The following is a 14445-nucleotide window of genomic DNA, read 5'->3' as shown; positions in this document are numbered from 1 at the left end:
CTTGTATCAACGTCGTCAGAGAACATTTTCGAACAATTCTCTATTTTGTGTCCTTTTACTGCACAATATTTACATTTCTCGTCATGATTTTTTATATCTGTCGAAATCAAAGTAGTTTCTTGTCGTTTTGAAGAGAACTGAAGTTTTGGTTTTGTTTCTATCTTGAAACTCTTGGAACTATTGACAAAACACGCTGCAGTTGCCTTTTCATTAATCCAGATGGAAAAGTCGTTCAGATTTGTCGTTTCTCTTTTTCGCATAATTTCTTCTCCCCATTGGAGTTTCAACGAATAAGGTAGTTTCTGAACCAATTCTCGTAGTATTTGCGGATTTTGGAGGTGTTCAAAATGGTCCAATGATTTGATAGTAGCCACGAGACAGCAAACATGATTGGAGAGGTGAATCAAAGTGTCCATGTTGTTTTCTCTAATTGGTGAAAGATTTCTCACCTTCGTGATGAGCCCCTCGATGATTTGGTCAGGTCTACCAAATCTCATTTCGAGTGTCCTCAAAACTAAATCAATGTTATCTGGGGAGGTCATCATTCCTGATACTGCAAGCTTGGCTTCACCTCTTAAACATTTTTGCAGTTTTATCATCATTTCCTCTGAAGAATATTCGCATAATTTTGAAATACGCATGAAGTGTGAAATGAATGTTGGCTATTCTTCGGAATTGCCGTCAAAAATACAGAAATCTTAGTCCACAACTTGCCTTGCTGCAAATCTATTTTGCTTTGGAGCACTAGCAACAGACTTTATGGCTTCACTGATGGTATTGCATAATTGTCTGATTTCAGATATTTCTTCATTTCCTTCTTTTGGCTGGATTTCATCTTTGGAGGGCGAATGCAAATCATTTATCCATTTTCTTGTCTTCTCTAAAGAATGGTTTTCAACCTCTGGCATCTGGCATTCAATATTCGGTACTGATAACTGAGATCGGTCTCCTTGAAGTTCTTCAATTTCAGTCTCTCGAACTTCATTTTCTAGTTCTAAGATTTTTAGCTGATTTTCTAGCTTCTTCATTTCGATCGCTTGTCTAATTTTCTCGACTTCAACGGCATGTCTTTTTTTACGAAGGGAAACACTATCTGATTTTGAAAGATTGGATTTCATATAGAAAGAACAGATGAAGTTTTTGGTAAATCATTATCGACGTCTTTGGGTTCTAGGCATCGACTCTGCTTGTCTGTCTGGCTTGAGTTCACCTTGTTCACTTCCTCTCGTTTGTCCATTATATTATTTGTCTGAATTTCATCTTTTCTTTGGCTCTGAACAATTTCTGATTTGTTCGACATGACACTGACTGAATGTCGTCTTAACAATCCAAAGACTCTGATCTAATTATATGAAATAATACATATAGTACAGAGTGAAGAGCAACAGAGAACATAGAAAGTCTCCATCAAATTAAAAACTCTGAAATTGAAAGAATTAATAAATTAACTTCTTTTGCAAATCATTTAACACAAAGGTACTCAGAAGATTTAGCTTTATTGAATGATAATATTCAACATACTAAATTACTTTTTCAAAACATAAAATCAACGGAACAATTCAGAATGACTGTTGAATATCAAATACTTCAAGCAGAAGATCTATTGAATACTTTCTTGATGCTTGAAAGAACTATCAGTTTTGCAATGAAAGGAATACCAAATTTAGAACTCATAAAATCGATGAACTTCTTTTGATTGGAAAGTATCTCGAAAAAATTTATAAACCACAACAATTATCTCCAATCGATCACGTTCATCTCTATAAAACTATAGAGTTTGCTAAAATATCTGTCATAGGAACGGATGAATCCATCACCTATCTCCTCAAAATTCCTATTCTCAAACAAATCACCACAAACTATTCCCGAGTGTACCCTCTACCTAACCACCAAGATATTGCTGTAATACCTCCGAAAAAGTATTTGGTCAGAATCAACTACGAAGAATACTGGACCAATGAAGCCTGTATTTCCACATTAGGCAGTTCCATTGTCTTATGTCTTCAACCACCAGTCAAAGAAGCCTGCATCCTGTCATCACCAGACCAGTGTCAAAAAGTGCTCATCAAAAACAACTATAAGATAATCCATACACTTCAGAACAAACAGCTTCTCACCCTGTTTAAGAATACGCAGACAATACTAGAAGATTGCCATGGTATAATTATGAAAAAATCCATACAAGGAATAAACTTGCTTCATTCAGATTGTACCATCATCATCGACAATTCAATACTTGACAACACTGAACCAATTTTTGAGATGAAATTTGAAAAAATTTCGAAACTCCCATTGAGTTACGATTATAAAATGGAACTTCAGTTAAAACACTTAAGAGAACCTACATCAATCCTGCAAGAAGCTGAGAAACTTCAAAATCAACCAATTTATCTACACCCAATAACTCAGCTCACGCATTATACCATAAGCGGAATTTTACTCTGTTTCATAATCATTGGAACAATCACTGTCATGATAAACAGAGTAAGAATTAGAGACCTGTTATACAATCCGGGGAAAATCATCCGCATCGGCCTCGAGAACAACCCAGGTGATCCCACTGATAACGAGGACGTTATCTGAACTAAGGGGGGAGGTATTATGAGATCCACATCGACCGAAACAGCACAAGTCAACATAATAGAAGAAGCTCGGCCAACGCCGTTCTTGGAAATGTGCGCGATAGTGCAGAAGCGCAAATTCTCTCTGTGAACTCATAAAGCTTTCTTTTTAGATTTCAGGACAGACTTTAGTTAGTTATGAATCAGACTTAGAACATCAAGCTTCGTTTTGTAACTCACGTTTTTCCCAAATCTTAATCTGTAGAATTATTAATTATTTATCCAAGTGTTGTAATTCTTAATTCAAAATAGAATAAATCCTTTTTAAAAACAGACTTTAAGATACGGAAAACATAATTATATATTTTCAAGCGTTCTTTCCGCATTTAACCTTTGAAATGTGAAAACATATAGAAAATCTCATAACCTTCGGTTCTCGACCACGCCGCAGAGTTCTCGACCATTTTTGTGTTAGTTTTCGACCACTAATAATGGTGGCCGCTCCACTTAAAAATTTTATAAAAAACTTTAGAGCGAGATGAGTGATTAGTACTTACTTTCGTACCGTACTATCGACATCACTACCTATCACTCAGATGGGTTTCAGATGAGGTAATCAAGTAAGAAAACGTAAAAAAAAAATATTTTGCAAAAGTTTCCACTTTCTATAAATTTTTCAAAATAGCAACTCATACAACATTATTTGGTTATTTTGCTCTTAATATCTATTTAGAAACCAATGAGTAAATAAAATATAAAACACCGACCACCAGTGGTCGAGAATTAAGTACAATCAAATTGGTTCTCGACCGCGAATAAATAAAGGGTAGAAATAAGTGTTTCAACGTTAATTCGGTGGTCGCAAACTAAAATTCAGAAAGTAGATATATAAATGAATCAGGGTATCGAAAAAAAAAACGAAAATGATCCAACAGAAATATATCGGTTGAATTGAACAATTATTGAAGTAACATATTGGTTCTCGACCACTTTGGTCGAGAAATAAAAGATACAAATTTTCCAATACCAGTTCGCGACCGCCGAATATTGAACAAAAAAATATACATTTATTTGCTTCTTGATTGAAATACACTCAAAAATATATCTTATAGTTGATATGAAACAAAATATACACACATAATTCATTCGAAATAATTACTATTTTCTGGTCATATATCACAAAGCACTTTTCTAAGAGAGGACGAGAAAGAACCCTTTTCTATGATAGGCGATTATAAACTAATTTTTAGCGCGAAAACTTTGACCTATACCACTACTATGCAAACTATCTTGGAAGGGTAGAATGGTCAAGAACACGTACCGCGAAAATATTTTGCACTACATGATATATTTTTATTATTATTTTATCTCAAATCACGGAATGGTCGTGAACCAGTGCCGGTCGGCTAACCAGTGCATTTACCCTAATTGAAGGGTAATGTGAAATGATCAATTCGGATAAGTAAAAAAACCTTTCAACTAAAGTTTATCAGTCATGCAATTAACATGTAACATTTTTATTATGTGACCAGCATGTAAAACTTCTTCACCCTCATAAACACTTCTAGAAGTGTTTGTGCTTTTAAGATACCCCAAGTATTCTACTAAACCCAGTCTTGCCATTTGGACAAGTGTTGAAATCAATGATTCACGTTTACATTTTCCTTAATTTGTTTGATATATTAAATATACTAAGTAGGTGTATGAATGTCAGATTGACAGTTAGTTAATTAAAACGTTACGTTTTGATAAACATGTTTTTCCTAAGATATTTCCTTTAAGTTCAAACTTCAACAGGTTATGGGCTCAGTGCCGCAGGACTAGTGAAGAATAGAAATTTTGAGTTGTCAATTGAACTGATCAGTATTCGAATTAACGTTTTGTAAGAATAGACAGTTATGGAAACAACAAGAATCAAAATTGGTTTACTTGAAGGAAAATCTAACTGGACGACTTGGAAATATAAGTTGTGCATTCTACTACGAGGAATTCCAGGCGCGATTGATGTCATAGAAGGTAGAATTGGGTCTCCAACACCTACGGCAGCAAACGCAAGTGCAGAAGATAAATCGAAGTATGAATCCGATTTAGAATTTTTCACGAAAGTAGATTGTAATGCACTTCTAATCATGACAACCAATATGACGGAGGAGACGCTTCAGAAAGTTATGCGATTCTCAACAGCACGTGAGGTTTGGCTAGAACTGCATAGATTATACGATGCCAATGCAGAAGATAAGACATATGATTTATGTACGCAGATTTTCAGTTATAAGCGACAGCCTGGAGATGACATTGCCACTCATACATCAAAACTGAAAAATTTGTGGAATGAACTACAAGTTGAGATTGTAAAAGATAAAAAAGCAGCCAATAGTTCATGTAAATGTAACTTGCCAGAGATTTTACTTATATGCAAGATTTTGGGTACTTTACCAGATGAGTATTTTTCGTTCAGGTCGAGCTGGATGCTGATGGCAAAAGTTGAAAGAAAAATCGACAATCTCACAAATCAGTTGTGTGCTCACGAGAAAGCATTGTTGAGCAAAAGTGAATACAATCAAGAAGCTTTGATTGTAGAAAAAGCTAGTTCAAGCAAACCAAAAATGAAGCAGAAAAAAGGTTTTATTTGCAATTATTGCAAAGCACCTGGACATATAGTTCGCCATTGTATGAAGTGGAAATCTGATGGCAGACCTCCTAAACCAAAGAAGAATATAAGCGGTGATACAGTAGGACAAGGCAGTAATGTTAATATGTCTCTTCTTGCAGTGACCAGTAGCGTACTTTCTGTCGATTGTGATCAAGATAATTGGTTTGTTGATAACGGTGCAACAAATCATATCACTAATCGAAATGATATTTTTGGAGAATTCAAGTCATTCGATGAAACTCACACGGTTACCACAGCAAATGGAGATTCCATTGTAGCTATCGGAAAAGGTACCATTACTGTAGAAGCATCCAATGAAGGCAAATCAAAGAAATTCACTCTAACCGATGTTTGGTATGTTCCTAGTATAAAGAAAAATCTATTTTCTGTTCTGTCTGCTCAAGATAAACATCCTAATAGTGAATTTATTTCCAAAGCTGAAACGTGTTGCTTTATAATTGATGGACAAGTGAAACTTGTTGGTGCACGAAACCGATATGGTGGGTTATTCAAACTGTCTTTGAAAAATGTTATGCCAGTTACAGAAATGCAAGTGAATCTGATTTCGAATGACAATGTGTTGCAATTATATCACGAAAGACTTGGTCATCAAAATAAAAGACAAATAAAATCTGTTATATCACGCGAATTGGGCATAAACGTGAAACTGGACAGTGAATTATGTGAAGGGTGTATATACGGCAAAGCTCATAGACTAAAATTTGGAACTAGAGAACGTGCAAAAATGCCAGGTGAACTCATACATTCGGATGTATGTGGACCTTTTGTGAACTCTCTATCGGGATATCGTTATTTTGTCCTGTTCAAGGATGATTACAGTCGTTTCCGTTATGTTTATTTCATTAAGGAGAAATCTAATGTCCCTGATGCGCTAAAAATTATGTTAGCTGAATCTAAAGTTGCAGGACATGTAGTCAAGGAGCTCCTTAGTGACAATGGCGGTGAATTCGATAGCAAACGAGTGAAAGACATCCTACAACAGAATGGAGTTCGGCAGAGATTAACAATGCCTTACACGCCGCAACAAAATGGTTGTTCTGAGAGGGATAATCGAACTGTTGTTGAGACTGCACGATCAATAATGCACGCACAGGAGGATTTACTACAGTATTTATGGGCTGAAATGATCAACACAGCCACATATATTTTGAACAGGTCAGGTGTTTCCAGTATCGATGACAAATCTCCCTATGAAGTATGGTTCGGCAAGAAATGTAGCTTGAAACACATGAGAATAATAGGAACTATTTGCTATGCTCATATTCCAAAACCTTCTCGTAAGAAGATGGACAAGAAGGCTGTCAAAGGTATATTGATTGGTTACGACAATCATGACGGCTATCGCATATGGTGCAAAGAAAGCAAGAAACTGATTAGATCTCGAGATGTTGTTTTCAATGAAAAACTCCTTGACTCTACTGGATCAGATGAAGTCCCTATCATTTCACCTCCACAACAAGCAGTAACGACATATGACTCAGTGGGAGAGGAAGGAAGGAGCAAAGGCGAGTCGTTGCAGAATGAGGAAAGTGAACAGGAGTATTACCAAGAGGAAAATTTTCAAGAAAACAGACGGGTTGATTTAAAAAATGAGGTTGAAAGTAGACAATTGAGGGACAGGTCGGAAATCAGAAAGCCAGCTAAATTCGATGAGTTTGTCATGAGCATGTCCACAAAAATTTTGGAAATCAAAGAACCGTTGAGTTATGAAGAAGCGATAAAAAGTGATCAGCGGGTATAGTGGTTAGAAGCTATGGAAAATGAGATGAAATCACTAAAGGAAAACGATACTTGGGTTCTGGAAAAACTACCAAACGGCAAGAAAGCGATACCTTGTAAGTGGGTTTTCAAAGACAAAACAAATCCGGATGGTTCAGTGGATAGATACATGGCTAGACTTGTTATAAAGGGTTTCTCCCAGAGAAAGGGTGAAGACTATGACCAGACATTCAGTCCCGTGGCGAAATCTGGTACAATTAGGGCATTATTGAGTATCGCAGCTAGCGAAAATATGTCTCTGACTCAATTTGATGTTTCAACCGCCTTCCTTTATGGAAAATTAGAAGAAGACATCTTCATGAAACAGCCAGAGGGATATAAAGATGGTTCAGATAGTGTATGCCATCTCAAGCGTAGCCTCTACGGTCTCAAGCAAGCACCCAGATGCTGGAACAAGAGATTCGGAGAATTTTTGACCAAACAAAATTTCCATACGAGTGATGCTGACCCCTGTCTTTTCGTAAAGAGACAAGGAAAAGATATAATGATCCTAGCACTTTACGTAGATGATGGTCTCTTGGCTTCAAATAATGAATCACTGAAAGAAGATTTCCTGAGAAACCTGAAAAGTGAGTTCAAAATCACAATGAAACCAGCTTCCTATTTCCTTGGGTCGGAAATAGAGAGACAAGAAGATGGATCAATTCGAGTGAGCCAAGCAAACTATACAAGAAAAGTGTTAGAACGTTTTGGAATGGGAGACTGTAGGCCAGTTTCTACTCCTATAATAAATGAACGTAGTCAACAAGGGAAGGAAGAGGAAACTAATTCAGAAGTGGATTTCCCATATAGGCAAGCGGTAGGGGCGTTGATGTATCTCATGACTGGTACTAGACCCGATATCGCTTATGCAGTTGATTTTGTATCGAGAACTCTCGAAAATCCAAATTTTGCTGATTGGATCCGAGTCAAACGAATTTTTCGTTACCTTCAAGGCACCATCAACTATGGAATCACCTATAAACCTCATCATAAGCATTATGGTATAGATAGTTTTAGCGATGCAGACCATGGTGGTGATGAGACTACAGGGCGTGCTACTACAGGTGTAGTATGTTTGTATGCTGGTGGAGCGGTGTCGTGGCTAAGTCAGAGACAGTCATCAGTTGCCATATCTACAACTGAAGCCGAAGTTGTTGCTGCAAGCGAAGCAGCTAGAGAGTTAGTGTGGTTATACCGTGTCTACTCTGATATTATTGAGCTGAAAAGCGTTCATCAATTAATAGTTGATAATGAGGCTGTAATCAGGTTGGCACAGAATCCTGAATACCACCGTCGCACGAAGCACATTAAAATAAGACATTTTTTTGTTAGAGAACTTGTCACAGATGGTTCTGTCGAAATCAAGAAGGTTGCATCCGAATTTCAGATAGCGGATATCATGACAAAGCCGTTATTCAAGTCAAGACTTCAAACTCTCCGCAAAAGCAGTTAGTTAATTAAAAAGTTACGTTTTGATAAACATGTTTTTCCTAAGATATTTCCTTTAAGTTCAAACTTCAACAAAAAGGTACTATTAGAATCCTGTAGTATAATAATGTTGATTGAACCGTTCACATATTATATCCACACGATTGTTATTCGTCATTTTTCGAAGTCTTCCATCCTTGTATAACTTTCAATATCACTAGACTGAACTGAAACAAATGATGAGATGATACCTACCGCCTTTACCTAAGATGAAAATATTATATACACAGTAACACTCTTGTTCACTATAGAAATTTGAAAAGTTTTTATATTTATTGTAAAATCAAATTTAAAAAAAGCAAATACACACACATCTAATACAACAAAACACTCCAATGTCAACATTTATATTTCTACGTCTGCTCACCTTGGCGCTGCATTCTTATTTTTAGATGCCTATAGTTTTTTCGTATTCATTTCTCTATGGTATCGTCCAACACTGTTCTGTGGTATTAAATTAAATTAACCTTGAAACGACCTAAGACGAACAAAATATTTATTTTTGTTCTGCTTATTGATTAGAGACGTTATATTTTCAGAAATAGTTTGAAGTTTCATTACATAAATTAAGTTCATGATGAGAAGTAGAAGTAATTCAGGCGTACGCCTCGATTATTATCAAAGAATGGTTCAGAAAATAATACTTTTACATCAGAATCCAGTGACTGGTTTGTTCCCTGCAGGTCCTGAAAAAAATCATGCATGGATTCGAGATAATGTGTACTGTATCTTATCAGTTTGGGGTATTTCGATGGCATATAAAAAAACAGCAGATCAAGATGAAGATCGAGCAAAGACCTATGAGTTGGAACAGACGTGTGTTAAATTAATGAGAGGGCTTCTCATGGCCATGATGCAGCAAAAAGATAAGGTGGAACGTTTTAAGCAAACTCAGAATCCATTAGATTCATTACATGCCAAATATTCATCACAAACAGGTCAGATTGTTGTAGGAGACAATGAATGGGGGCATTTACAAATAGATGCTGTTTCCCTTTACCTCTTGATTTTAGCCCAAATGACTGCATCTGGTTTACAAATAATATTCAATCTAGATGAAGTTGCTTTCATACAAAATTTAGTATTTTACATTGAATGTGCTTATTGCACTCCTGATTATGGCATATGGGAAAGAGGTGATAAAACTAATCATGGTTTACCTGAATTGAATGCTAGTTCAATTGGAATGGCAAAAGCTGCATTGGAGGCTATGAATGAATTAGATCTTTTTGGGGCTAGAGGTGGACCTTATAGTGTAATACACATCTTAGCAGATGAAGCTCAAAAATGTCAAGCAGTGTTGCAAGTATTAATAAGTAGGGGAAACTAATTACTCTTCATAATTTCCACAATTTGCAGTCTATGCTACCAAGAGAATCAAGCTCAAAGGAAATTGATTCTGGAATAATTTCTGTTATAAGCTTTCCTGGATTTGCAGTTGATGATCCAATACTTATTCAACATACTAGAGAAACTGTGTTATCCAAGTTGCAAGGTCGTTATGGATGCAAGAGGTTTCTAAGAGATGGTTATAGAACTCCAAAAGAGGTAATTAATTCCAAATTTGGATATTATTGAATTGAATTTTTTTTTTTTCAATATGTTCATCAGCAATCAAAGTACATTTTATTTTTATTTATTAATTTTTTTTCGAAACGCTTATTAGTTAGCAAAAGGCCACAATATACATCTTTTAGCCTGTTGAGGACTTTTTATCACATGCTAAATGGGGTGTATCTATACAGAGTGATTCCAGAGGAGACAGTTAGATTTCAGGAGAAGTTTACACTAGTCAAGGCAGTTTCGAAACAATGTTTGGTTTATGGTTGGGGGCCTTTATTGAGAGTCTACAGGGTGATTTGTCCGATTCGACTGATTTTTCTTTTATTCATAACTTTGGTATGGCTTGATCAATATTGATTAAATTTTCAGTGTAGAACAATATGATTGTCTACTTTCAATAATTTTAACACTTTTTCAAAAATACACGGTGGGAACTATGATAAGTTCAGATTAAATTTGCAGGTTGAAAAAACACCCTGTACATTCCGTGTTCGAAAATTCTCTACCTGCTTCAGATTCTACCGTAAGTTTACATTACTGGAGCGTTTTTCTTTTTTCGGCACATGTCCAGTTTTCTAGAAAAAAATTTTAAAGATGAACACTATTGTTATTTCACTCCAAGGCAGTGCGAATAGGTTCCTGGAACTATTGTCTGCCGAGGACTGGAGTGGCCTCACCTTTGAGGAAAATCAGTGTGATATAGATTGCCTCTGGGATAACTTTTTCGGTAGATTCAAGTCCATTTTTGATTTTGCTTTTCCACTAATAAAGGTTCAGGTTATTGATTCTCATAGAAGATATTTGGATAAATCCACTCAAGTGACTGAAATTAAAAAACGATTGGATTACCTTTACACAGCGTCTCTTTTTCGCCCAGAATTAGCTTATCTCTACAAACAAACTAAAAAGCTATATGACAGTGTTCTCGTGAATAATAAGAAAGATAATATTAAAAATCGCATAAATAACTCTAGTAATAAAAGTAAAACTGTTTGGCAGATAATAAATGAGATAACTGGTAGTAAAGTCAAAAAAGTTGAAAATTTCATCAAAACTGATAATCCCCATGACCTATCAAATGCATTCAATAGACATTTTAGCAATATTTCATCAACAACAACAATGCAAAAGCCTCAATCCACATTTATTTCAGATGTTCGTTTTATCTGTCGGAACCCGAAGACATTCTTCCTCTTTGAGATTACACCAGACGAAGTTATCAGCGTAGTGAATAAAATGAAAAATAAAATTTCTTTTGGATATGATGGTATTCCAATGTCTGTTATCAAGAGTTCTGTTAGGTTCATTGCTGAACCATTGGCCTATATTATTTATATGTCCTTCAAAGAGGGCATATTTCCTAAGTCACTGAAAATAGCTGTAGTGAAACCCCTTTTCAAAAAAGGGAGTTACGAAGATCTTGGTAATTATCGACCAATAAGTTTGTTGACATCTTTCTCTAAGATTTTCGAAAAAATAATCGTTAATAGGCTCCTAAATTTCTTCAATAAACATCGAATTTTCTCGAAGTGTCAGCACGGTTATTTGAAATCTAAGAGCATAGATACTGCCGTGTATCAGCTGATTCGCTCTGTTCTTCGTGCATTGGAAGATGGAGAAGTTCCAACCGGTCTTTTCATAGATTTCTCAAAAGCTTTCGATTGTGTCAATCATGACGATCTTGTGAAAAAACTTAACTTTTATGGAATTAGAGATAAACAATTGGATTTTATGAGGAGCTATTTAAGGGATCGTCGACAGAGGGTTTCCTTGGAAATCAACGGTGTTGAATACCTATCGTTAGATGCAGAAGTGAAGGTAGGTGTACCTCAGGGAGGTATTTTCGGTCCTTTCTTATTCTTAATTTATATCAACGACCTACCAGACAACATTTTGTTGAAGGATGAACTTCGGTCAGATATGAGTGTGCTACCTGTTAGGAGCACACCAGAGAGTAGGGAAATAGAATTGCGTGATAATTTGTCTGCAGATTCGGATGTGCGGTTGGATCCGGAGGTCGTCATGTTTGTGGACGATACCAATCTACTGGTGGCGGCTTCTAGTATTTCGGAGGTTGTCATGATGGCTGAAAGAGGCTTTTATGCCATCGCAAATTGGTGTTATTCAAATAAAATAACCATTAATTCAAGCAAAACGGAATGTGTTGTTTTCAGTACTTCGCATTCAAGAATTAATAAACCAGAAAATATTGTTCTCTCTGGACAAGCTGTGAAGGTTTCCGCCAGTACTAGCTTCCTGGGTGTTCTAATTGATCATCAGCTGAATTGGTCGGAACATATCAACTCATTGCGTAGTAAATTGAACTCTGTTCTCTACACTCTCCGTGTTTTGGCATTGCAGTCCGACTCTGAGGTTATGAGGACAGTGTACTTCTCTAATTTTCATTCGATCATGTCCTATGGAATCATAGCTTGGGGTAACGGTTCGGATGTTGGGAGGATTTTTGTGGTCCAAAATAGAGCACTCAGAACCATGCTTGGTTTCACTGCGAGGACATCTTGTCGCGGACATTTTAAAAGTCAGGGAATACTTACAACTGCCGGAACTTATATTCTAAAATGCTTATTATTTTTTAAGAACAACCATGATCTGTTTCGGGAATATGAGAATTCCAATAGAACAAGGCGCATCCACCCGTTTCACTTTCCCAGATATTCACTTTCACTGACGCAGAGAAATGTGGAATATATGTGCTTGAAGCTGTTTGATAAGCTCCCGAGGAGTTATCAAATACTAAAAGGAAACCTTTTCAAAAATCAAATAAAAAAATTATTGATAAATCTGGAACCATACAATGTCGAGGAGTACTTGATTTCTGTTTTTCAAATCTGAACGTTTTAGTTTTGCATAGTTTCTTAAGTTATATTGACGTATTTTCTTTTCAATGTATGTTTTGATTATGGAAATAAATATATTTTTATTATTATTATTATTATTATTAATATTCTGAACTAGATAGTAAAGCTGTGTCGTCCAATGATACAAAGATCTTCCTGAGTAAAGTAGTTTTTCCAAATTCGAATTTAATCTTTCCGCGAAAATGTGAGGGCCAACTAAATTTCCGTCTATTTTTCCATGCCAAATATTGGCAGAATATCTGTGTTGTGTATTATTACTTCTCTTCAAATGCAGGTTGTCTCTTGCCCATTCATGGAAATTGTGGATATTAAAAATTCCATTCTTAGTAAACATAACCTCGTCGATGAGGCCACTGTAATGACTTACTTGAGTTCATTCGAACCAGGATTTTGACAATTTTTGCTGACGATACGTCAATTGTTGTATCTGCTGGTTCTAAGGAAGAGCTGAAGAACCAGCTGAAACATTTCTTTCAGGTGTTTGTGGAATGGTGTAGAAAGAAGGCACTGATGGTTAATATAGGAAAAATGAAATGAGTCCAATTCAAAACTAAGAGTTCCCATGATGGTGTGTTTTGTGTTTTCAGTTTGAGGGCTTCAACATCCAATCCGTGGACTGCACACAGTTTTTGGGAATTTTCGTGGATCGCCATCTGAGTTGGAAGCAGCAGTTAGATGCTCTCTGTAGAAGGGTGAATAGTTCCCATTCCGCCATTTTGCGCCTAAAACAATCCATGCAACAATTAGCAATATTGTCAGTGTATTATGGCCTAGTATACTGACACCTTTCATATAATGTGGTATTTTTTGGGGACCCTGTGCACAGTGAGAGAATGTTCATTGCACAAAAAAGGGTAATGCGCACTATGTTCAGCATATCCCATAGAGAGTCTTGAAAACCTTTTTTTTTGCGGCCTACATGATTCTTACTATCCTCAATTTAATAAAAACTATTTTCCATACATTCGGTAGAGCTTTGTGGACGTATAGTCCAGTCATTTAAGCTTAAATTAGGTAAGAATCTCGGAATTCGAGATACCCAGCTGCAAGTCTGTAAATACTTGTATATTGACACCCTAAAAGTTGTGTCAAAACCTACATATGGTAGGGTGTAAGCAACTATTAAATTTCAAGGCAAAGGTCACAAAAATCGGTTTTTTGCGTTTTTTTTTGGAAATATCTCATTTCCTACGGATTTTTTGCTATTATTATTCATTATCAATTTTGTATAATACAAAATTCTCTACAAATTTTGTCTAAAAAAATTTTTTATATAATAAACGGTTTTCGAGATAGAGGGCGGAGAGCGCGCGGTCACACCATCACTTCAGGTCAACCGGTGCCTCCGGTCGAAAATAGTTGATGGACTATCGATAAATCAATTATTATAAATAATTGTCAATTTTTATTAACTATTATATTATATTTTATCATTTTCTTCATGCATTAAATCTATATCCATTCAATAATACTGATAACCGTTTACTAAAATTGATAATGATGGCTTGAGAAAAACAAC

The 14445-nt window shown here is 35.9% G+C and overlaps 1 protein-coding gene across 5 annotated transcripts in view; it reads left to right on the top strand.

The window, feature by feature from the left end:
- Positions 1-8939: 8939 nt before the first annotated feature.
- Positions 8940-14445, top strand: part of LOC123684840 (probable phosphorylase b kinase regulatory subunit alpha) — a 137916-nt gene continuing 132410 nt past the window's right edge. For 3 of the 5 annotated variants that reach the window (XM_045624312.1, XM_045624311.1, XM_045624310.1), the window contains exons 1-2: positions 8942-9790; positions 9844-10032. In XM_045624312.1, coding sequence (XP_045480268.1) covers positions 9059-9790; positions 9844-10032 — 921 coding nt within the window. In that variant the 5' untranslated portion in view covers positions 8942-9058. Of the gene's footprint in view, positions 9791-9843; positions 10033-14445 lie in introns of all 5 variants that reach the window. The other 2 variants (XM_045624314.1, XM_045624313.1) reach the window with 2 other exon arrangements.

This window comes from Harmonia axyridis, chromosome 7 (genome assembly GCF_914767665.1).
Source record: "Harmonia axyridis chromosome 7, icHarAxyr1.1, whole genome shotgun sequence".
Taxonomy (NCBI): domain Eukaryota; kingdom Metazoa; phylum Arthropoda; class Insecta; order Coleoptera; family Coccinellidae; genus Harmonia; species Harmonia axyridis.
Note: the sequence above shows the minus strand (reverse complement) of the source record. Positions and strands in the feature narration are given on the sequence as shown.